General features: G+C 35.6%; 1 protein-coding gene across 1 annotated transcript; it reads left to right on the top strand.

The window, feature by feature from the left end:
* The first annotated feature begins 1,813 nt into the window (after positions 1-1,813).
* On the top strand, positions 1,814-22,951 carry LOC110372004 (opsin-3). Its single transcript, XM_021328501.3, has 8 exons — positions 1,814-2,006; positions 2,507-2,698; positions 10,203-10,418; positions 11,255-11,385; positions 13,218-13,357; positions 19,002-19,195; positions 21,201-21,302; positions 21,684-22,951. The coding sequence occupies exons 1-8, from the start codon at positions 1,954-1,956 to the stop codon at positions 21,802-21,804; spliced, it is 1,149 nt and encodes a 382-aa protein (XP_021184176.1). The 5' UTR covers positions 1,814-1,953; the 3' UTR covers positions 21,805-22,951.
* Positions 22,952-23,990: the final 1,039 nt, after the last annotated feature.

The following is a 23,990-nucleotide window of genomic DNA, read 5'->3' as shown; positions in this document are numbered from 1 at the left end:
TAATGTTCCAATCTTATTTGCGTATAAACTTACTAAGTTTTGCAACCTTTTTTCGTCAAAGTATTGCGAGTTTGATATTGATTTTGATCAAAGAAATGTTTTATTGGAATCTTTTTTGCATGGATAAATAGCCTGACCTTTAAATTCAAAGTCACTTTATTTCAAGATCTGTAAGATTCTTTTTAGAAATAGATGACGAGAATTATGAATTCTCAATAACTCAATATTAAAGAAAATCTATGTTGCAAAGACCGCGACACGTATATCAAATCTTTCTTTGAAAAATCTTTCTTTCTACCACTAATTGGCCTTCATTTCTCACGCTTAATTATCTCAAATATAAACACTTGGCTGGCGCAAAAAGAAAAAAATATTTGAGCCAACCTATAACGAGTGACCTCATTAGTGGCGGACCTTCCCCAATTTCCTTTTTAAAAGAAAATTAAAGATACGTCAATAGACGAACATGTCATACTATCTTTTTCATGTATTGATCGTAATGATTTGGATTTGACCCCAAAAAAACATGTTTTTAGTATTGGAGAAAAATTGCTGTTTATTTTTTTTTCTACGGCCATTGATCAATTGTCTTGTGGGACCGTAGATAAATTGCCTTTAGTGATTTTAAAAGAATTTGTTCACTTTTTTTCATTGACTGTCTCGACTACCATCACTCAAAAATTTTAACACGCTCCAATTTACGTGTCAATATTACACACACTACATGTACGATTAACTACGGGTTACTCATAATGGCTCGAATTCCCGACACGTTGTCCCCAATGACGCGCGGATAGCTCGAGACGGCTCAATCCCGCCGCCATTTTGAAACGTTTGAATAAAAAACGTTGCCTTATTCCAGTAATGGGAATATACTACCTACTGAACTTTGTTGGTGTGTCGTTTGAGGCTTTTGAATAATCATTTAGTGGAGTGCTAGCGTTTTTATTGTCGTTTCTTTCTTTGTATGAAACGTATACCATATTTTTACTTCTTTATATTGAAGGACTGTATTCTAAAAATAATGACCATTGTAAATAATTTGTAGAACCTGTAGGTACTCGATATAGATAAATACATAATATACAATCCCCTTTTCAAGAGACGAAGATTTCAATTCTTTCAAAACGCCAGTAAATAGGTACATATGGTACCAAAACCATTCAATAAACAAACTGCTAAATAAAAAACGCTCTGCAAGTCAAGTCTCGTGGTCAACAAAGAGAGGGTTAAAAGAAATTCTGCTCTACATGCAAATTCAACTAGCCGTCCATGGTTATGCTAATTTCCTCCCAACTTCTCGCCTCGGGGCTGAAAGGAACTCAATATACACAAAATCTGTCCCAAACAAGTTACGTGCTATCGTTACGTTTCGGTTCAGAGATCAGAAGCGAATAAATCGTTTGCTAAACCAAAACAATACTGTGGAAATCAATGAAGGACCCTACTCGGGCGAATAAATTGTTTGGTGTCAATTGCGCAGTGGAAATGAAAACTAAAACAAAAGCTGTAAGTTTTTGTACACTGTACAAAGTCTGTTCTTTCTCCCTAGCCTGACGAAAAGTAGAGGTAGGCACCTTTGACATGCAAATTAATAATCTGGACGATTCAGAAGTACAATTTTACGTATACTCGTTAAAATCAAATAAATCTGAACAATCAAACAAAAACAGATTGAGAACTAATGGCGGAATGTGTTTCACGCTTGACCAAATAGTAAGAAGCTTTACTATTTTATTGAATTAAGGAATTAACTGACACGCACTATTTGGAACGATATAAAACTGTGGAGCACCAACCACTGACCACAAGTGAGAAGCGACTGGATGTCGGACTACTCACTTCGTCATAAAGTATTTAATTTTAACTATAGAAACTCATTCCTCCATAAAACTCATGAAACAATAGTGAAGCAATAATTTTCCCGCTCTTTTGTTAAAACACGCGCACAAGATGGCGTCGAATTACTCAGAGGATATCGGGCCCATGGCCTATCCTCTGAAAATGTTAGTATCGTTTTGTAATTCGCCAAATTTAGTACTACAATTAATTTGTAAAAGTCTTTTTGCTTGAATCAAAGTGCTTTCAATTACTTTAATTAAATATCGGCTCCAGGTAGATAGTTAATTAATCTTTTCATGTCGGATTAATCGAAGTATTCTTTGTCTCTAAGTTTTTACAATCTAAAGAATGTTTTTATTTCTCATACAAAATAACTGCTTACAAAAGAATTTCATTATTTTCTTTGAACAAAAATTAATCTTAAAACATTTTGAGTAATAAATAACCGTTAAATTAAGTGTAGTGATTTAAATATGAAAATGCAAATTGAAATAATTTGTTTTCGTTGTTCATCTTAAAGAATAACAATTTGAAAATAATTTGATTTTATGATACACAAAGAAATACTTCATTCAATGAAAAGAATTATTTATTTGCCAGTCATGCACTAAAATCACAAAAAAAGGTTTAATCGTCCATAGACACAACGTACTTTTTCTCGCAGGGTGTCCAAAGAGGTGGTCGAGCACATGCTCGGCTGGAACATTCCCGAAGAACACCAAGACTTGGTTCACGATCACTGGAGGAACTTCCCCGCAGTCAGCAAGTACTGGCACTACGTCCTAGCACTTATTTACACAATGCTGATGACCACCTCTTTGCTGGGAAACGGCATAGTCATCTGGATTTTTGGCACGTGAGTACAAACACGCCTTGTATTTGGGTGTAGGAACTGTCATCTTCAGAGTTCTTCGTTGTTTTTTCTCTTTTAATTTTGTTACGTCTGTTTAATAAAATACTGAATTGTACATATTCCTATCTGTCCCTAGTGTACCACGAAACTGGGTCACTTTTTAATTTAAATCAAAATTTTCTCCATCACAACTACCATTACGAACTTTTCCATAATTTTACAGGCTCGGTGTTTTCCGGCATGTGGCCATTTTCCCATGGTTCACTTCGTTAAACGGTCGCTTGCTTCGGAAAGTAAGGGCCAGATTATTCAAGCGTGACCATGAATTGGCGCGTTTCCGATTTAACCCAAAGCTTGAGAAAAAAAAACTTTATTGTGTGAAATAATGTAAGAAAAGGTCACAGCGACGTTCAATCAATCCCTGTTCCGCTGAACTATTGTCCCGCAATATATTTTGATACGACTTATTGCTGTTTGTTTCGTTTAAAGATATGTTTGTAACAAAATATTATTAACGTTTTCCTAGAAAATGTTGAGTTCTGAAAATGACAACCGGTCTGACCTATATTTGTGGGTCACCTGTCTCCTCTCAGGCGTAGAATGAACTGGAAATATTACTTACAGGATTATCTACATAAGTCTAAACTTACACCGTTCCAATTTCGACTAAAACGTTTGCTTCCAAAATTTAAACATGGAACAAACTTCCAACCCTTCACTATTCGTTTAAAAATGCAAAAGCGACGCCCAAATTAATATCGTGGAACAATTTGATCTGATCCTGGGAGTGACGCCACGGTCGATTTAATTAAGTTTCTAAACGCAGACGAGAGTGCTTCAAGCAAAACGGTGACAAGCAACTTAAGGAATTAAGTTTAAGGTTAAATGTAAACGTTTAAGCGTAATTATATGCTTAGGGGCGATTAATGTGCGATCGTTAGTTTGGTTTCAGTGTTCATTATGTGGGGTGCACATAATCGCTCTTTGACACAGAGGGTAGAAATACATATGAATGTATACGATAAAATTATACTGAACTCGCACTTTTCTTACAAATAAATAAAGATGAAATTATAAAACATTTTGAATCACATAATTACGAAAACAAGGATAAAACGATTAACAAACACCCAAGCAATCCATCTACAAATATCCTTCTAACTTTTCCCATCAGCCATCAATCTAAAAACAATTGACAGCCACAACTCTCAAACAATGATGATTATAAACAAAGATCCGTACATTCGAGCGATAGAATCCGTTGAATACATCGCATCGGCGAGATCTGGAGCGCGTGTCAGGAGCAAAAGTTCTAAACCGCCTCTCCACCATTCGGGAAACGTTTCCGATGTTCATCGACTAACGTTTTTTTGTGTTCACACTACATCGCCAGAGATTTCTAGCTTTATACAGCTTTAATTTACTCCCCGCCTTTATTTTTGCTCATTTCCTCTTTCGTTGAAAATTGCGTGCAAGATAAGACATCGTTAACGTGGAACGTTAATGAATTCATTTTGTTGTTTGCTGTTATGAACATTACTTGGTACAAGTCTTGTAAAAATAGCAAAAGTTTATACACAGTTCGTACCGAAAATGCCTATCTCATTAATTATATAGCTCACTTGATCCCACGCAGCTTAAAATATACTTTTTTAAATCTTAATTCTGGAATGTCCCGCAAACCAATCGCGTAGCTTCCAATACAGTGCGCCCCATATTTATCTTCGTCGTTTTACTGCTATCTGTGTCACTGGGCGCTGTTGCTGAGATTTTAGGCCGTTACGATGTTTTTATTATACATTTTATGTTTTGCAAATGCTTATTCGTTAGATCTACTTACTTCGGCTTCGAAAGACGGATCTTTTTGTTGAAAATTGATTGGCTCTTTTGTTGACGTTTAATGTCATTTTGATTTGAAATACGAATCCCTAGTGTATTTTTTTTTGGTTTTTGTATTCTTTATTTGAATGTTTGTTTTGTTTGGCTAAATACGGCCGCCATTTTCGAACACTGAAATAAATAAACACGAGACGAGATCGTAGATTTCTCTGAGATTTTTTGTAGATATTACAGTTTAGTAACAACTTATACACTTACATAATATGTAAATTAATCTACACATAACATAATGGGGGATAGAAACTGTTAAGATTCTGTTAAGTAAGTCAACGTTCACCCAATTTAAGTTTGTTTGTTCTCACGCGTCAATTTATTGATTGGGCTACTAAGCAATCAAGGAATTTGGTGTAACACAAACATATTTTACAAGGGGACTTATCATGTGTGCCGCAGTAAATATGTATATTTAATGTCGTGTTAAAGTATATTTTACTTTAAAATAAAGACTTTTATTTATATTGGATAAGTATTTAATTAATAAATATTTTAAAATAGTATTTATACAAATGTAGCTTTTAAGCTTGGGTTGGAAATCCTTAGATTTCTGTTTGTGAGACCAAAGTGAAACTAAAGTTTTTACGAACACAAATCAAAACTAAAAGCTAACAAAACCAAGACCCATTTATCAATAGCAACCATCGTTACAAGAACCAAATCATTACCAACTTTGAAGTCAAAGATTTTACAATTTGTAACTCTGTACAGTAAAAAATATTATTGTATAGTTACTTGTGGAATTGTATACAGTTACAGCCTTTTTATCGTCCCACTGCTGGGCACAGGCCTCCTCTCACACGGAGAAGGATTGAGCATTAATCACCACGCTTGCTCAATGCGGGTTGGTGATTTCAGACTATATAGTCCAGGTTTCCTCAAGATGTTTTCCTTCACCTTTTTATCAGCCATTGGTGTCTAAGATATACTTAGAAAGTACATACAAACTTAGAAAAGTTGCATTGGTAGTTACTTAATTCCTATTTTAAATTCCATTAAAACTTGTCTTCACTTTTTTAAGACTAACGAAAACTACACGAACCTCCTTACATTCTTAGCATTAAGTTGTATGTCTCATTAAGGGACTCATTAACAAAACTTCCTTCGCTCACATCCTTAGAGTGACACACTAGTGTAATCAACCCAGTTACGACCCTTTTAGTATTTGTCCCGACCCAAAGAGGTTTGTGTCCCTTCTGTATCGCATTTTCTATTTAAATCGATGCTACATTTAAAGAAATTTGGCCCTCGAAGGATTAATTATGTTGCCTGTAATTTATATATATGGCTTTAAATAAATGGTGAATGTTGAGTATAACCCTAATTTAAGTTAAAATACAGTCTTTTTTATTCACGATTTTAAATCAGTATTTTGTCCAAATCTTACTTTCCTTTGATTTTGTAAGTTTGTTTCGCAAGTCTTTCCATACCTTTTTTATTGATGAAATGCTTACATATTTTTTGCTTGTGGATAAGTACCTATATAGTTTTAAAAATACTCAGGCTTTTTCTATTCTTTCATTCTTATTAAAAACGCGCTAAGGTATCATTGCAGTTCAGCCAAGATCCCTAAATAATAGGTAGGTACTAAATTCCTAATCTAATACCTATTTTACGACGGGAAATGCTATCAATCGTACCCGTTGCCAAAACCACACGATGACCCCGCTACCCCATATCTCCCGTGTCCATAACCCCATTAAAGGTCGTTCCCTATATGCTATCTATCTGTTGATTAGGTAACTAGCGATAGCGGTAAATTTGACATTAGCCAAAGTCAAAGTAAAAGTATTTATTGGTGTGCTTTTTTTTGATACAGTAGGTGTTAATAGTAATTTTAATGGTAATTCAAAAAGCTAGCCATTAGCCCCAAAACTAGCCGATTTTATCCGCAACCCGTGGGAACTACTGCTCGTACCGGCAAAAAATGCAGCCTATGTTACTCGGGAAGAGTGTAGCTTTCCAACAGTAAAAGAATTTCAAATAGGTCCAGTAGTTTTTGAGCAGTTTGGAGTCCATAACAAACAAACAAAAATACAACTTTTTCCTCGTTAATTAGTATTTATGTAAATTCCTATCGCTGGTAACCAAAACGACGTATGGATTGAATATTGGAAACGGTCGTAGATCCGCCATTACACGCCATACACTACAAAACCGCGGGAACTTATAAAACTCGTCCAATTTAAACTTGGAACTATGTACAGTCAAGCAAAGAGATAAGTTGACGCTCTGTACTGACGCAGCAATCGCTGTTCGGTTTACTGCACTGGTGAAATATTTTTGTGGGCTAATGTGGTCTGATTGATAAATATTGGAGATTTTTAAATTTTATCCTACTTCCTACTTATATTATAAATGTGAAAGTTTGTGAGAATGTATGGATGTATGTTTGTTATTCAATCACGCAAAAACGGCTGCACCGATTTGATTGAAATTTGGTATGTAGATAGGTGATATCCTGGATTAACACATAGGCTACTTTTTATTAACACACCACGCGGGCGAAGCCGCTGGCGCAGGCTAGTATTGAATAAAGTAAATAAAATTAAATTCGTTTATTTCAGGCAAAACCCGTAACAAATCAAAAAGTTATCACGAACCTTAACACAAGTATAACTGACCAAATAAAAGTTTAAAAACACAGTGTTGCAACGTCAAAGCTGCTGAGAAACCAAACATGGACAAATTTATTTTTTTCTTGTGTGCTTATAATCTACGTTTCGTCACAAACTTTCCATTCTTTATAAAATTTTCTAAATCGTTGTAGAAACACAAATGAACCGAACTAGTAACAGTTCACACAACAATTGCACTGACAGTACATTTATGCATTGATTGTGTCCCACAACTGCGCGTATAAATTCACATCTGGCCGTTATCTAGTTGTACGAAAAGACATATTTCTTGAACTTTCCATCGTAGTTGCCGTTAAATGTCTTCGATTTTGTTGGAAATAAGTTTAATGGGAGTAATAATGTTCTGGTTACCATGTTTTGTGAATTCACTTTACATCTGAAATTACAGCAATATATCATCATCATCATCATCCTCCGAGCCTTTTCCCAATCACGTTGGGGTCGGCTTCCAGTCTAACCGGATTCAGCTGAGTACCAGTGCTTTACAAGAAGCGACTGCCTATCTGACCTCCTCAACCCAGTAACCCGGGCAACCCGATACCCCTTGGTTAGACTGGTGTCAGACTTTCTGGCTTCTGACTACCCGTAACGACTGCCAAGGATGTTCACTGACAGCCGGGACCTACAGTTTAACGTGCCATCCGAAACACAGTCAATGGTGTCTAAGATATACTTAGAAAGTACATACAAACTTAGAAAAGTTGCATTGGTACTTGCCTGACCTGGGATCGACCCCGCGCCCTCATACTTGAGGTTGGTCCTTTACCCACTAGGCCACCACGACTTTTTACGACGACGAAATTACAGCAATATATCCTGATTAAAAATGTTCCTCTTAAAACATTTTTAATCAGGACTTTTGTTATGTATCATTTAGTCAATTAACGATTTAATACTTGAGGAGGTTAGATAGGTAATCGCTTTTTGTATAATACCCAGTCGTTTTTGCGTCGGGGGTTAAAAACACTGGCACTCAGCTGCACCTGGTTAGACTGGAAGAAGTCTTTTTTCCCACCTATGTTGGGGACATAGGTGGGAAAAAAGACTAGGCGATTATGAAATGATATAATACTTCAGTTGCATGTTTATTTACTTTTTCAGTTGTATTTATTTATACCGTTCTCATAAAATACGTTATATTGTGAATTTTCACATTATAATTTATGACTCCCATACACACGTACAACGTTACTACGAGGAAGTCAAAAGGGTGACTATCAAAAAATCGAAAGGGACAAATCCCCGAATAAAAGTATGCAAACGAAGCGAACATTTTCGCAACTGGCGAGTTTCCGTGCGACAGAATACTGAACGGATCAAATCTAAGACGCGAGCATGTTGTGACGCATTTCTAAGAAATCCTCCAATCCCTTCCTATAGCGCCGTCAGTTTAATAGTAGAGCACACTGCCGACTAAACTGCCGCTCGATAGTTGCCTCGATGGTTTAATATTTAGGGTCTCAGCACACATATGGGATCGGAAAGGGATCGTCACCGTATCGCCTCGAGCCGTTCAGAATGGTTTGTATTAAACTCCCTACTGCAACGCACACTAATCGGAATAGTAACGTAATCGCCTCGCCTCGGAACAGGCTCCGAACTTGAATTCCCGCGCTTACGGCTCATCGTCCCCGCGCTCACGTTTCTCCGTCCCCGCGCTTACGTCTCTCCGTACCCGAGCTCACATCTCTTCGTCCACCCTTTCCCCTTTCCCTGTATTTTGACTTTTTTCTTGCTATTTTCTTTTTCCTCTTCATCAAGTGCTATGGCTATGATAGCCAACTCACGTATTGTAAACCAAGACATAACCGTGCGCTACACTGAACGTTTGGATTCAAACTGATCTGGTGCCAACCAGGTCAGCCAGGGGGCGGCGAGGCGTAAGCGCGGTGTCGCCTAGCCGTAGCCGAGTTGACGTACCTACAGGCGCTGCTGATACGCTTTCGTTACGTGCATAGTAGGTTGACGCCTGGTTGACAGCGAGGCGAAAGGCGTTACGGTTACGATCCCTTTCCGATCCCATATGTGTGCTGAGACCTTTAATGTGTTTATTTTGTGATTGGTAACTTCGCCGCTGACATTACATAAAATTATTAAATCGAACATTACCTACGCCAATTTCGAAGAACTCAAAATAGTGTTGCAGTTAGCCGAAAGAGATAGGAATTAGCTTGTCACTATCGCAAGACTTGATGGTTAGCTAACAGTTTATTTTGAAAGTAATCTGTGATTTTAATCCAATTGTTTCGTCGGTCTAATATAATATAGGCCGGGTACACATGCCCATAAATCGAGTATTGTAATGTGTGCACCATTTGAGGTACATATTCATTTATTAATGAGCCTCATCAAACTATCGACCAACTAAAAGTTTTTAGTCTACTCCTAAGAAAGACTTTTAGGTACAAATTCCGTGCGCAACTTTGTATCAATTGACTAATTGAAACCGGACACGGTCGGAATCAGGGAAACAATCTAGTTAATCGGTTGTAATTAACGTAATTCAGGCAGGATTTGTACGCGAGCTCGCTATTATGTAGCCGCTGTGGCGTATTGTCGATGGGCTATCGGTCGAATCTAGCTGTTTATAGGTCAATCTGTAGTGTGGCAGTATTTAATGGGCGTAATATGTAGGTAGGTACTTTATGAAAATTTCATAATAAGCTAGTAAATATATAAAGCTGTATGGCTGCGTTTAATATGATATGTTTGGTCTCTGTCCTATGCGAAACAAACACCGTCTTTTTGTAACGGCAAATTAGTGGCGGAATACCTCATGATGACATGAAACTGAAGTATTTTGGTGAATTATTTATTTAAACTTTACAAGTTAAAAACTCCGTTCTTACGAATCCCTAGCTTCTGCCACCGGAAAACAGACTATGACACATACGTACCTTTATTTCGGTAAATCTAGTTTTCATGAAAATCCATCTCATACTCAAAAACATATAACAATATTTTTTCCTCCCCAGCTCAAAATCCCTGCGCAGTCCAAGCAACATGTTCGTCATCAACCTCGCAGTCTTCGACCTGATGATGATGTTGGAGATGCCGCTACTCGTCATCAACTCGTTCTACCAACGGCTGGTGGGGTACCAGCTCGGCTGTGACATATACGGTGTGCTGGGATCCTTGTCTGGCATCGGAGGAGCTATAACCAATGCTGTTATTGCGTTTGATAGATATAAGTGAGTTTTTTTTTTGTGATATTCTTGTTTGGTCCCATTTTATGATATTGCAGTAGATTTCGCCTGCGTATTCTCCCGCATCCCGTCTAAACTTCTCTGTACACCTGAAAAAAAGAGCCTTGTAATTTTCCTCGATAAATATGCTATCTACCACTGCAAGATTTTTGCGAAATTGTTCAAGCAAAGCAAACAAATTAACTCAAACGATTTTTTATTCCTTAAATATAGGTACGTTTTAATACCCATAAAGTAGGTAGTCTAGTTAAGTAGTTAGGTAAGTAGGGGTAGGTCTAGTTGTCGCAAGTGCGGCTGCTGAGCACGAGGTCTCGGGTTCGATTCCCGAGTCGGGCCGAAATCGCTTTGTGGGTTTTAGAAGACTTTCACAAAGCAGCCCGGAGCCTGGAAGTTGGTGATTGATACACCCGTGCATCGGAGAGCACGTAAATGTCGGTCCTGCGCCTGATCTCTTTCCGGTCGTGTCGGGTTTGCCGTCCCATCGGGTTATGAGAGTGAAGGAATAGGGAGTGCACCTGTGTCTGCGCAAATGCTTGTGCACTATAATGTCCTGCGCAATTGGCTGATCTCCTTAAATGAAAACAGCCGCCGTAGCCGATAATCGGCTAGGAGGACATCATCATCATCATCATCATCATTATCATAAATGATGTCATAAGTGTACCTATGACATCAAAATACTTGATTTCTGAGGAAAATACCATTATCAAAAATCACTACTATGGACACATAACTATTATAACTATTATGGACATATAGAGATCCGCGGTTAACATTGCGTGTTTCTTCTTTTATTAAGTATTTCCACTGTTTTTCCTTAGGACGATTTCCTGCCCTCTCGATGGACGGATAAACAAGGTGCAAGCGTTCATACTGATAGCCTTCACTTGGTTCTGGGCGCTACCATTCACAATCTTACCTGCGCTAAGGATTTGGGGACGTTTCGTACCAGGTAAGTGCTAGTTAAATACCAGAGAATGTATAATATTCATAGATACATAAAGCTGAAAATAATTTGACCTGTGAGATGACGTCAGGCAGAGAATTATCCATGGAAGATAAAAATTAGGAAAAAGATAGAAAGATGATGCGAATGTATAAACTGCCTTCCATCTAGGTATTGTTAAGGTCTTATACTTATAACAAAACCTGCCTAGATCTGAAATCACCTGATGCAAACACATAATTATCTGTCTAAGATATACAGTACTTTTATATCATAAACTACAGACCACCCAAACTCATTGCAATAATTATTCCTAGCGACACTTTCCAATTCAATTAAAAAGAAATATCACCGATTCGCCATAGGAAAGCATTCATTAACCCGTCGTGAATAAATTAGACATTAATAAATAATGGTAGTCGCAAATATTAGAACGTTCATTTGGAGCCGACTGGTTTATTAAACGAGCAGATCTCCTTTAATTAAATAATTCGTACTTTGAAATAATATCGCCTATTTGCTAACTCTACGTTTATTGAAGCTAAATAGTTTGATATGCAAAATACATAGTGAATATTTAGGTTACCCTATATTTTACTTTGATGAGGTTGGGCTACTTTGGTAAGAATCGGTGACTTTTTAACCAACTTCAAAAGAAGGAGGTTCCCAGTTTGACCTGTGCATGCATATTTGGGCGTGATATACCTATGGGTGAACCGATTTTGATACGATTTTCAGGACAAAAATTTTCAGACTTAGGAAAAGGTATCTACAGGTTTTTTTTTGTTTTTTTCATTATTTCCAAAAATGTAGTTTACTGAGGTCATTCGCAAGCCGCAGCTCGCGCTCTTTGCATATTGATCACATTTGTCTAATTTAATATTTGGAAATTGATAGAATTTTTAACCATGATCAGTAAATAAACCTCATACTATAACATTACAAATATTAATTTAACCACTACAAAATCCGTATCCTAAACCCAATTACACACTATTGTGTCCGATTCGCACATTTCGCGCGCGCGTAATTCCAAGTTAACCGGCTGATTAAGTGCATCAATTGTCCAACAAATTGCACGCATCCGTTGTAAACAGGGGATTACCGACATTGTCTTTGTGATAACGGTGGATCCTGATCTGATGAGTAATCGCCTTTAAATTTTATTATGATTAAGTAAGTAGGCCCTTACTTTGTCATGAGTAAAGTTATTAAGATGAAGAACAGATTGAGTCATGTAGTTCTCGAAAGAAAAGTATTTATCTGCTTTAACACCTATTTTTGGCAAAAGGGTGTATTGATATTGCACACATTTCAATAAACTTCGATATCAAAAAAACGTGGAAACGTCCGCAAAAAAATACAAAAAAACGGATAATAATAACTACAAAGGCGTAGTACATAAGGGAACATGAGGTCATTAAGGAAAGAACATAAATGGAGTAAATACTCCTACCTTCTGGTAGTAGTAAGGTATATAAGGAAGTACATATCACAATCTACATGGGTAAATAACTTAAGGGAGTATAAGATATATAAGTGTCTCATATCCAATGTTAACTTAGGTAACACATCAAAAAAACACTTACCATTTAAACACGCGCCAATACACGCTTCAACCTTAATACAAAAAAACAAGCTAGCAATCAATTAATTAACACTCCAACCATATCTTATTACAATTAAGACGATTAACACCAAGTTCGACTTCGTAACAGTAATTTACAGACGCCAGCAGGTCAAGCTAGCCGAATCTGTCAAATACCAATCGAAAATTAACCTTACACTATTGTGATAAGGTTGAAAATCTATTGACGATTTTTTTCTTATGTTCACAGAGGGTTTCCTGACGACCTGTTCGTTCGACTACTTCACGGATGACCAGGATACGAAGGTGTTTGTCGGTTGTATCTTCGTGTGGAGCTACTGCATACCCATGACGCTCATTTGTTATTTCTACTCGCAGCTGTTTGGTGCTGTAAGTACATATTTTTTTAAGATGGTGTTGGTAAACTTTGGTTGGTTAAAATATTGATAATTTGCAAAAAAAAAAGGGTGACTGCGACTGGTAGTTACTGGTAGACTGGTGGATTTAGTGACCGACACTTAAATTAAACACTTGCCCAAATATATATTTTTATACTCATTAGTTTAATTACAATAGCATTACTCATTCTCTCGATGAGCTGTTACAGGTTTATAAAGTATTAATACTGCCATTGCAAAATAAAAAGGACAAAGCGAGCTTTCACTCATTGTAAAAACAAAAGTAGTCATTTACCTTTTGCATGCAAACATACTTACAAGGATTTCCAGTAAACAAAACAAAAGATCTCAAAAGTCCTCGGTTTACCTAAGAAATACAGATTACTTGAAACTTTTAGTACACATTCACCTCGCTATGTTAATTACTTCGAAACGTTCGTTAGGCATACAGCTCAATTTCAGGATAACTCTTTCAGCTTTCAAGGTTGAACCTAATTGAGTGAGTTTAAGAAGTACTTTTAAGGGTATAAAAATGTGGGCTAGGCTCTGCTCGAACTTAAACCTAGTGCGGCACTAAGTTATTTCGTGAAGTTTTTATTAAAACCCAAAACTAGAGACATAGCATAGACTAAAATAGAACTTAAAAAGATAACAAAATACATTTTATATGCTACACGTTGAATCTGTAATTTATTTAAAAAATATGTCAACTCACAAAAAATATTAATTTTAATAAAGACCAGTCTCCACTTTTATTATTTTTCATACTTTCCTCACGAAGTGTCGGACACAACATCTGTCCCTCGGGAGTATCCCTCCGAGTCTTAACAGTTCATGAAATATCCTCCTGATATTTCACTTCAGCCCGCAATAAAAAATATATCAAAAAGGATTTGAGAACTTCGCATAAATAATCCCAGCGACAGTTGTCATATTGTGGATGATAAAATACTTTTCGAGTACTTCTCGAAGATCTTTGTCGTTTTTCTTCTATTTATTTTTATTATCTCTGGTAATATTTTTTTCTTTTCTGAGGTGTGAACAGATGCTTTTCAATAAAATGCTTGTTGAATATAAGAAGAAAAATATATGAAATACATGAAGACAGGGCAAACAAAAATTATGTTTCGGTAAATCGGTAATCTTTAATCCTTCGGTAAAGAAAATTATACGAGAGCTTACCTACATTTTTTAACAAATTTTAAAGAAGAGAAAGAAAAAAACATAAGTAAAAGAACATAAGGAATGTCTATTACCTTATGAAAAACAAACAAACAATAAATTAATTTAACACTTAATAAACTCAAAAACGCAATCGCACAAAATCTTAATAAGAACTCAAACAACCCAACCCTTCAATGAATCACTCAAAACTCGGCGTAATTTTGTCCACAAACTAAAAAGGTTCGTCATTCGACCAACAAAAGGACGAAGATTCGTCCTATTTAATTCGCCCTGACCATAGAGTAAGTTACGATGCGCGGAGATGCCGTATTTAAGGTAGGTCAGGCGCCCTATTCTAGGTCAAATACCTACGGTGGGCGTGACCAATACCCCAATACGATGAATTGCTAGTGAACTAACGAGGCGTTTGGGATCTTTGAAACATCTGTCATCGATTTTTGGTATTACAAAAAATTATCGGGTCCAAAGAAGGCGTTTATGGGCGAAGACAGTAACGTTTCTCGTCCTCCGTACACCCGCATTTCAGCGCGCTGTTTTCTTAGGAGATTTTCCGTTACGGCACCTCCGCTATTCATTTTGTTCTCCATGCTTTGACACTAATATCGTTGTGATTATTACGACAGATACATTTGGATTCAATTAACCTATTTATATTAGGGATCATACAGTCATTTTGTTCGTGGATCTTATTAGGCTATCTCGGATGGAGGGAAAACAATATCAGTGTTGTGTCATTGTTTTTGTAAAGAGGCGGACACATTAACACGTTTTGTTTTTGTTTCTTCACTAATTTGAGCTCGTTTCATTGAGTTTATTATTTTTATTGCTTCAATTACTTATTACAAATTCATTAAAATTAATTATTACATTTTCATAATAATTAATTAAATTAATTATTATTACCTACTTATTGCAATTTCATTTACTTTGATATTATTTAATTGCATAATATCTATTATGAAATTGGACAGACAGTCGATTAATCTATATTACTATTATAAATCTAAACTGTTTGTTAAGTTGAATTAGCAAACCTCAAGTGCTGCTGAACGGATTTAAGGAACTTTCAGTTTTAAGTAGCTCATTCAATAACACAATTCTATGGGCTACTTTTTCACTGGTATCCGAATGCGTAAAGTAGTTTATTTACTTATTTTCGAGTAAATAAATTACTTTAACGAGAAAAGCTTACAAAAAATCTACCAAACACTTAGTGAAAATCATGGAGCTATTTGAAACGTCGTCCGTGCTCGGTTGATCTCGTCACTTAGAAATCGGCTTACTGTGTACTCGAGCGTAATAAGATTTGCCTTGTGATGTACGTAATCTTCGCCAAACCGCTGTAAATAACAGAATGATGAACATATTTTTGTTAGTAAAAGAGAAAAATACGTACTTAATAAACAGTATTGCTTTTCTATCACAAGTAATAATTTCCAACATTTTAATTCGTAAAAAAATTAAAAATACTTAATGTTTTCCTTGTTTAGGTGGCCTAGTCTATAACAAAAAAAAATAACTTTACATTTCACTAAAGATAATACAACACACACATAAAATTCCATCGAAAACCTCTAAACAAACAATGGACATTCCTCCATGCATACCCCAAAAAGCAACAATCAATTTTTCTTCAATAAAAAAAAAACTTGAACACAATAACAGTAAAAAAAAACATTCATTCGCGCGTAACCTCGACACGGCACTCGTAAACTGCGTTCGTACAAAAAAATGTCGAATCACTAAAGTTCCCAGTTCCCGGCGAAAATTGTTTGTTAAGTTCGTCACCTCGAATTGTTTCGGATAAACTCCGGGATCCCGGCAAAGTTTCCCATCACTACCGAGAACACGAAATTAAATTTGAATTTGAGTTCCATAGCGGTTTCACTACAAATAGATTAAATTTAATGCTGTAGTTGACTTGGAATGTATTTTGTATGAAATGTAAATAATAAGTTATATATTTTAAACATGTTACGGTACTGCAAAAATAGAATTTTAAAATAATCTAAGTGCTTTAGCGAGGTTGAGTGGATTAGTGTATGGTTAGAAAAGAGGTTTATAGTGTACTTAACAAGTTTTTTTTTCAGATAAGTTACTAGCAACGGCATCGCTCCTTGCGTTTTCCGATAAATAGCTATTAAGTGAACATAGTGCTTTTCATTAGCTATTTACTTTGAGATTCTTAATTAAACTGCCTCTAAGCTTGTTCTAGTCATCGGTGGATACAAGGCTTTCAACGTTAGAGCAACATCTTTTGTGGTCGTACGTTATACAATTACTTACACTATTACTAAAAGGTCCATTGCACATGATATTTCATACTCGTAGAGCTTTACGATAATATGCATACTAAAGTAATTTTCTGCAGACCTACAATTTTCCTCAACATTTAAATCCTGAAACGAAATAACATTTAAAAACATAACAAAAGGCTGACACATCATAATTAAGTCAATAGAGGTGGAACAAAAAGCTCCCATTCATGTTTTTTGAATTCGTCGTGAGTCGACGCTCGAAAAACGCGATTTAACAAGACTGATAATTAAAACTCTGATTGCTCAGTTATTTTTTTCTCGTTTTCCTTCCAGGAAAATTGAACAGAAACGCTTTTCGTTCGACCAAAATTGAAAATTCGGGTGCTGTTGAACTGAACCCAATTTTTGGTGCGCACTTATTATTAAACTCTTATTTATAGATGGATACGCAGAATTTTAAGAACAATATACCGCTTCCGGGCATTGTTTGTGTGAAAATTAAAATCTTGAAGAAAATTATTTTATTATTCGAGTAAAGTTGTTATTGGTTCTACCAGTAGAGCAACAATCTTGAACCAGCTCCATTTTTTTATATACATTGTATGTAAAATATTTTTGTTTGAAACTTCAAAGTTATATCATTAATATACATATATTAATTAAACCTAGGTGAACATTCCATTAGCCAATTTGTACAGCAAAACGTTTTATCAAAATCTCAACAGAGTTTAAAATCTACAATTTCATTGAATTAAAATAGAAACTTGTACAATAAATGAGAATTATTTCCGAACGATTCGATCCAAGAATTCTTTGAGCAACAGTTTAAGCGGAAAATTCAAAAGTTTTCCTTTCGAATACTGGGAGGGAAACATTATTTGTGTTTCGACAAATGCACAAAATCTCGATCCTAAGATAGTGATGTGCTGATGCGCGTGGCATTCCCTCTTTTCGCTTAATTTTATTGCACTATCGAGTGAACTACAAAGTCATTCGATGGCCCGAATAGTTTAGAGAAATCATGATTTAAAATGATGATAAGTACCAAATAAATAACATAATTCATGATATATCTCTCTACCAATAAAATAAGCGTGTTAAAAAGCTGCCCAAGTCTCAATAGAAATAAAATGAGGCAGCATTAGCAGCAGAATAAGATTTCGATCGCTCAGCCGGTCGATTGTTCATTCGAATGGAAATCCAAACGATTGCGATTCGATTGTTGAAACATTTTGGAATCCCGCAGCACTAATCTTCAGTGGAATGGGCGAGGAATGTTATAAAAGTACTCTGGTAACTTGTATTGGTTAACGCTTAGCGGTATCGACTATTATCTTCTATGTGTCTGTAGTAAAATAAAACGTGTTAACTTGTTTCAAGCGATGTTCTTGCAATTTGCTTGTTTGTTTTTATTTAATTAAGAGGCAATTTTTCAATCGGCAGAAAACTTTTTTTGATAGCTTTTGTATAGAAAATATGTCAAACCGTTCCACAAGATCAATTAATTAGTAGTATATGTACTTAATTATTTTCTTACAGAAATAAATATACATGTCATGTCTACTTTCAATAGCAACTAAGTCTATTATTTTGATAGTCGTTATATTTTGTGTGTCATGCTATGACTGGCTTGTTTTACAAGAATGTCGGATTATGACATCTAATTACTAGAGCATATTAATCACAGCGATTAACATTTGCAATGAACTTTATTAACATTTTCTTTATTACAATTTGATATAGCATATTATAAGAGATGTATTTGGTAATGCATTGAATGTTCTTTTTGCTGGAAGGGATGAGGAAAACGAAAGGAACTGAAAATACTTTAAATATGGACTTTTAGGAACCGTAGTCCATTCATATAGTCTTTTTAAGTGGCATAAAATGAATGAATTCCTAGAAATAAAGATATGTTTGTAATACAGAAAATACTTTCATTCAGCGATCACACACCCTTTTAAGCTGACTCGAAATGTGTCTTTTGAAAATTTTAACAGAGACTTTCCGGGTATCTATCAAGTATGTTTTCAGTATTTTAACAATCATTGTACTTCCATCTTTATAATATAAGGTAACTTTACCTTTTTTAGTTGTGAAAAACTCCCCTCTCATTAAGTATGTTCCCTTTTCCATTCTTCCCTGTCTTTACTTCTTGTTCCAAAAAGGACTTATTCTCAAACCTCTTTACAGGTACGGCTGCACGAGCGCATGCTATCAGAACAAGCCAAGAAGATGAACGTGAAATCCCTAGCTGCCAACAAGGAGGATGCAAGCCGCAGCGTGGAGATCAGGATCGCTAAAGTCGCGTTCACGATATTCTTTCTTTTTATCTGTGCATGGACGCCGTATGCTTTTGTTACGATGACTGGCGCTTTTGGTGATAGGTAAGTTGAATGTGGATTTTTATAAACTATTGCTCCTGTATTTACACTATGTTAACTCCATATAAATCATGACTAGCAACATAGCGGAGAGATATTCGGGTTTGCTTTATTCCCACCACGTTGCAAGCGGAGCGAAAATCAGAGCCTATAAAAGGCTGCCAAATACCTACCTTTTGGAGCCGTTTGTGAGCTAGGGACATAGGTTTAATGTCAATGTTATTAAGCTTAATGAGTAAAGGACATGTTTTTTAAACATTTGTAGTAGGTAAGTAAGGTAAGTAGGTTGCTTCTCGTATGTGTAGGAGTTTCAATAAAGAGTTTTAGGAAGAGCAACCGCAGACCTGTAACGTAACGGGCAATTGAGAAAACCCGTTGATTTTTCAATAACAAACTCTTTCATGTTCTGTCAATATGATCCTGCTTAGTTTAAAGCGAACATCCCTACTTTACGTTATTTCGAAAAATTAAATTATAAATTTAAAAAAACCCCCGACCCAAAAAAAGTACGCAATGATTATGACAAAAGGTTAAAAACGCTAAACCCTATAAAAAGCAAAAAATAACTTTTAACACTACGTAAACTAAATTTTGTCGTGTCGGGGGACCGCTCTAATTCATTACTTTAGATACGTGTTTTTTTTTTAAACGAATGTTGTAATTAGGTAGGTATCATTAGATTTATGTAAGTATTTATGAAGGTAAAAAGCGGTCCCCCGACACGTCAAAATTTAGTTTACGTAGTGTTAAAAGTTATTTTTTGCTTTTTATAGGGTTTAGCGTTTTTAACCTTTTGTCATAATCATTGCGTACTTTTTTTGGGTCGGGGGTTTTTTTAAATTTATAATTTAATTTTATTTCATGCTTTTTAAAGGAGCTCCTTAATTTTTCCTTCTTTCATTTAATTTATTTTATCTTAAGATGGGGTCGCTATATGCGATCTCGGCCAAAGGAAGCTTTTTCACAATCCTCATGACAAACTGGCTCTGGGAGAATTGCACAGATTGAGAAACAATAAAGATTAACCTTTGGACATTCTAGATTTTCAGCAAAAATGTAAATCGGTTTATCCGTTTCATTCCGGCATTCCAGGGTTTCATCCGCCACATCCCATTTCCAGCATCAGTTTCTCGTCAATCAGAAACATGAGGAGAACTCGTCAAGACAAATTCAACGAGCCCAAACTCGATGGGTTTACTAAAAGGCAGTTCAGGGTTACGTCTCCTACCTTCGTGCCCTAACAGCAGACCAGCTCAGTGGTTCAAAAAGACATTAGTGTTTCAAATTTCAGATCCCACATATACTTGCAAGTAAACTGAGCGTGTAACATTCCTATCACATCTAGCAAACGAGCTGATGACCTTGAAGACCTGAACCGATTTCCACCAAACATAGCTAAGAACACTCCCGACTACCATACCTTTTAAACAAAAAAAACCGCATTACAATCGGATCATCCGTTTGGGAGCTACGATGCCACATACACACACACACACACACACACACAGACACGTCAAACTTATAACACCCCGTCGTTTTTGCGTCGGGGGTTAAAAATAGTAATACCAATGGCGCTACTAAAATCTCAAATAGAGTAAATATTTATTGAAAACTGCGTAGGAATTTAACTTTGATCCTTTATTTTATAGACTGACATTTAAATGTAAACAAAAAGCAATTTTACTTGTTAACATAGATACCCACTTGTTGGCCCTAGATTGAAATATTTGCGTAGGATTTTGTTGTAAAGAACTATTTACTAAGATTTTCAAAGGGCAAAAGGGTATAATGAAAACTTTTTAATTATAATCCTACGCTTAATTAAAAAGTATCTATTCATAAAGCTAGGCTAAGTAGGACATATTGATTTGTATTTTTTATCGCGCTTATGAGCTTATTTCTTGATTTTTTATTTTTAGTAGATAATAAAAAAAATATGACTTCTTTGTATAGTGTGTCTTTTTTTACTTACAAATTATCTTTTATCAATATATTCGTTTTGTTACAGGAATCTCCTAACCCCCATCGCAACGATGGTGCCAGCTGTCTGCTGCAAAGTAGTCTCCTGCATAGACCCATGGGTGTACGCTATTAATCATCCCAGATACAGGTCAGTGTAACCCGTTAATGTTGTATACCCATCAGCTGGGTTAATCAATCACTTGAGGGTTAAATGTCAAATGATGAGTGACCGAAATTTCGCACACTGTATATCGAGGGTATGACACAAGTTGCTTTATATATGAGGCCCGTTGAGTTTGTTGCCAGTAAAAGACCTTAAAAATCACAACTAGTATTACTTTTTTAATGTTGAATGAAGCTGTCCGTAAAATATGAGGAAGTAGGTACCTTAAGCTTAGGTACTTATCTGAGTGAGGTCTTAAACGTATATGAGTCACAAATTGTCTATAATTATTACTTCAGTAGACGAAATTTAATATATCTTAGCTACTATTACCTCGTTACTAAAAACCCCGTTTATTTCTTATAGGGCGGAACTCCAGAAGCGTCTCCCCTGGATGGGAGTCCGTGAACAGGACCCTGACTCCGTGTCCACTACAACCAGCGTTGCCACTGCGCAGTCTACTGCCCAACCCGCTGCTGAAGCTTAGAGACCTATACAAACTCCTTATATACTGATACAATGAGAATTTATTGCCGCCATTAGGTATTTGAATTTAGAACGCTCGAATGTGTCAAATGCGTTTATAGAAGAAGATTTTGCGCCATTTTTTGTATTTAGAACTATTTAGGATGTGTCAAATAGTGATCGTTTATTAAAAAAAAATTAAGAGATTTCGTTTGCGATGGTTTGTTTTGTTTGCGCAAGTGTATATTAAGTTATATTACTTTAAGTAGACTTTGCTCAGGCTTTAATGAAAATATTTTTCTTGGAACACTACTTTCTACTCCAACTTTTAATCGGCTTCATTTAAAGAGGTTTTAATCAATGCAATTAGGTACTCGAAAAATTATGGCAATTTCTTGTGTAAATAAATTTTGGAACAATTTAAATATGAAGAACGGAAGATTACTAAACTCGTTAGGACAAAACATTCACAAATCTTCAGAACAATGTTCTATTTCCGTAACTACAAACAAACATGATGTCCGCCCACACCCGCGTTACTCCGAAATTAGCTGAACAAAAGCATTAACAATTGTTTTTTAAATACACCTAATGCCTTACAAGGAGTAATGAGAAATGATTTAAACTGGACTTTATAAAAGGAGTCTTCGAATAGGTACTTTTTATACTGCCAACCTTTTTATTAAACTTCTAGGACACTGGCCTGTAATAAAAAGATTCCATATTTAAATCAACTGAATATCCGAATCATTCAATTTATATGGGCGAGTTCTAATCAACTTATTTGCTCTTCAATCTTTTAATTCCGTTATTGCTAAACAATTACCTCTTATTATGTTAATAACGTATTATTTAAGGGTAAAAGGTAGCGTTTATAAGCTAAGCAGTTAATAGGATGATGTAGTTTATGATATATTTAACTGTGTCACCCATTTCTATGCTAAGAACTTACCTCAACTAACTTTGACATTTTAGTTATAATTCTCATTGTATCAGGAGTTATATTATTTCGGATCGACTTTCTAACGACACAAGCAAGTCTATGGTTCACCGAGTATGCGTATAATATTTTTTTTACGAAGCAAAATGTTAAAAAATACAAAAAAAAATCGGACCGACCCCGACGACCGCGATTTTATGAGCAAATAAAGTTATAATACTGCAACTGATGAGTTTGTTTTATTTCTCTCGTTAAAGTAGGGAAAGTATTTGTATCTATCCTTTAGAAACAAAAATGGGACATAAAAGCGAAGAGGTCATAAAGATTTAAACAAATTATAGATTTAATGATAATTTTATTAAGGATGTAAATTTTATGAATACCTACCTACTTAATAATCTATCGATATCCATTTCGATAATCAATCATCAGCCTAGTCAGCCCTTACCTACCAAGTCAAATACCTATTAAACATAAACTTCTCCGGCAAGCCACACCTTAAAACAATACAATTAGGAAACTATTTCAAAATAAACCTATGATCAGACCTCTAAGTAACTTATCCGATTAAAAAGTTGCATCAGTTAAAAGTAGAACACAGCAATAATATAATCACAATAAATCATTTACTATCTATATCCATACAAACAATAACAAACCATCATAACTCAAACCAAACCAAACCGCAAAAAGGTTCATAACCAAGCGCAAATATATAAAAAAAGGAAAAAAAACAAGACGTAATGAGACGCGCAAAGCAGCTTACACTAGGAGCCTTTTTATCGGCCACTGAGACTACTAATGAACTGTGACGGCCAAGATAGACATTTTATGGCTCCGTCCTTTTATAATACTAGACTTGTTTTTTATTCTTTGATCCTAGAAAATGTAATATTTTTAGTATGGAAGTAAGGGTTGATTTTATTAATCAATGTTCAAACGTTTTTTAATTCGCTCTACGTCTACTGACCTAGGTAGGTATGCCTAATTGGTTTCACTCATAAAAGTAGATAAGACGCTTCATTCTTACTTATACTTAAACTTAACTTTTTTACATACAGCCCTAAAGAAATACAGTTATGAGCGTAAAGACCACTAGAATGCCTATATTTTCAGTACCTACGGGATACTCTTCACTCAAGAAGTTTTCTTTCCTCGAATATAATTTAAGCGTTTGCAAACTCATATAGCTAATTTTCCACACATGAATGTTGTGAGAATGTTCCAGTTTCTACAATCGTAGTTCATACATATCAAGAACGTCGGCA

Source organism: Helicoverpa armigera, chromosome 11 (assembly GCF_030705265.1).
Source record: "Helicoverpa armigera isolate CAAS_96S chromosome 11, ASM3070526v1, whole genome shotgun sequence".
Classification (NCBI taxonomy): Eukaryota; Metazoa; Arthropoda; class Insecta; order Lepidoptera; family Noctuidae; genus Helicoverpa; species Helicoverpa armigera.
This window is presented reverse-complemented; position numbering and strand designations above follow the sequence as displayed.

What these genes read in the sequence shown, in the direction of transcription:
- LOC110372004 (XM_021328501.3), top strand. Translation starts at nt 1,954, where the DNA reads ATGGCGTCGAATTACTCAGAGGATATCGGGCCCATGGCCTATCCTCTG. An exon ending in GTCATCTGGATTTTTGGCAC is followed by an intron (nt 2,699 to 10,202) that starts GTGAGTACAAAC and finishes TTTCCTCCCCAG; the next exon opens with CTCAAAATCCCTGCGCAGTC. An exon ending in TTGGGGACGTTTCGTACCAG is followed by an intron (nt 11,386 to 13,217) that starts GTAAGTGCTAGT and finishes TTATGTTCACAG; the next exon opens with AGGGTTTCCTGACGACCTGT.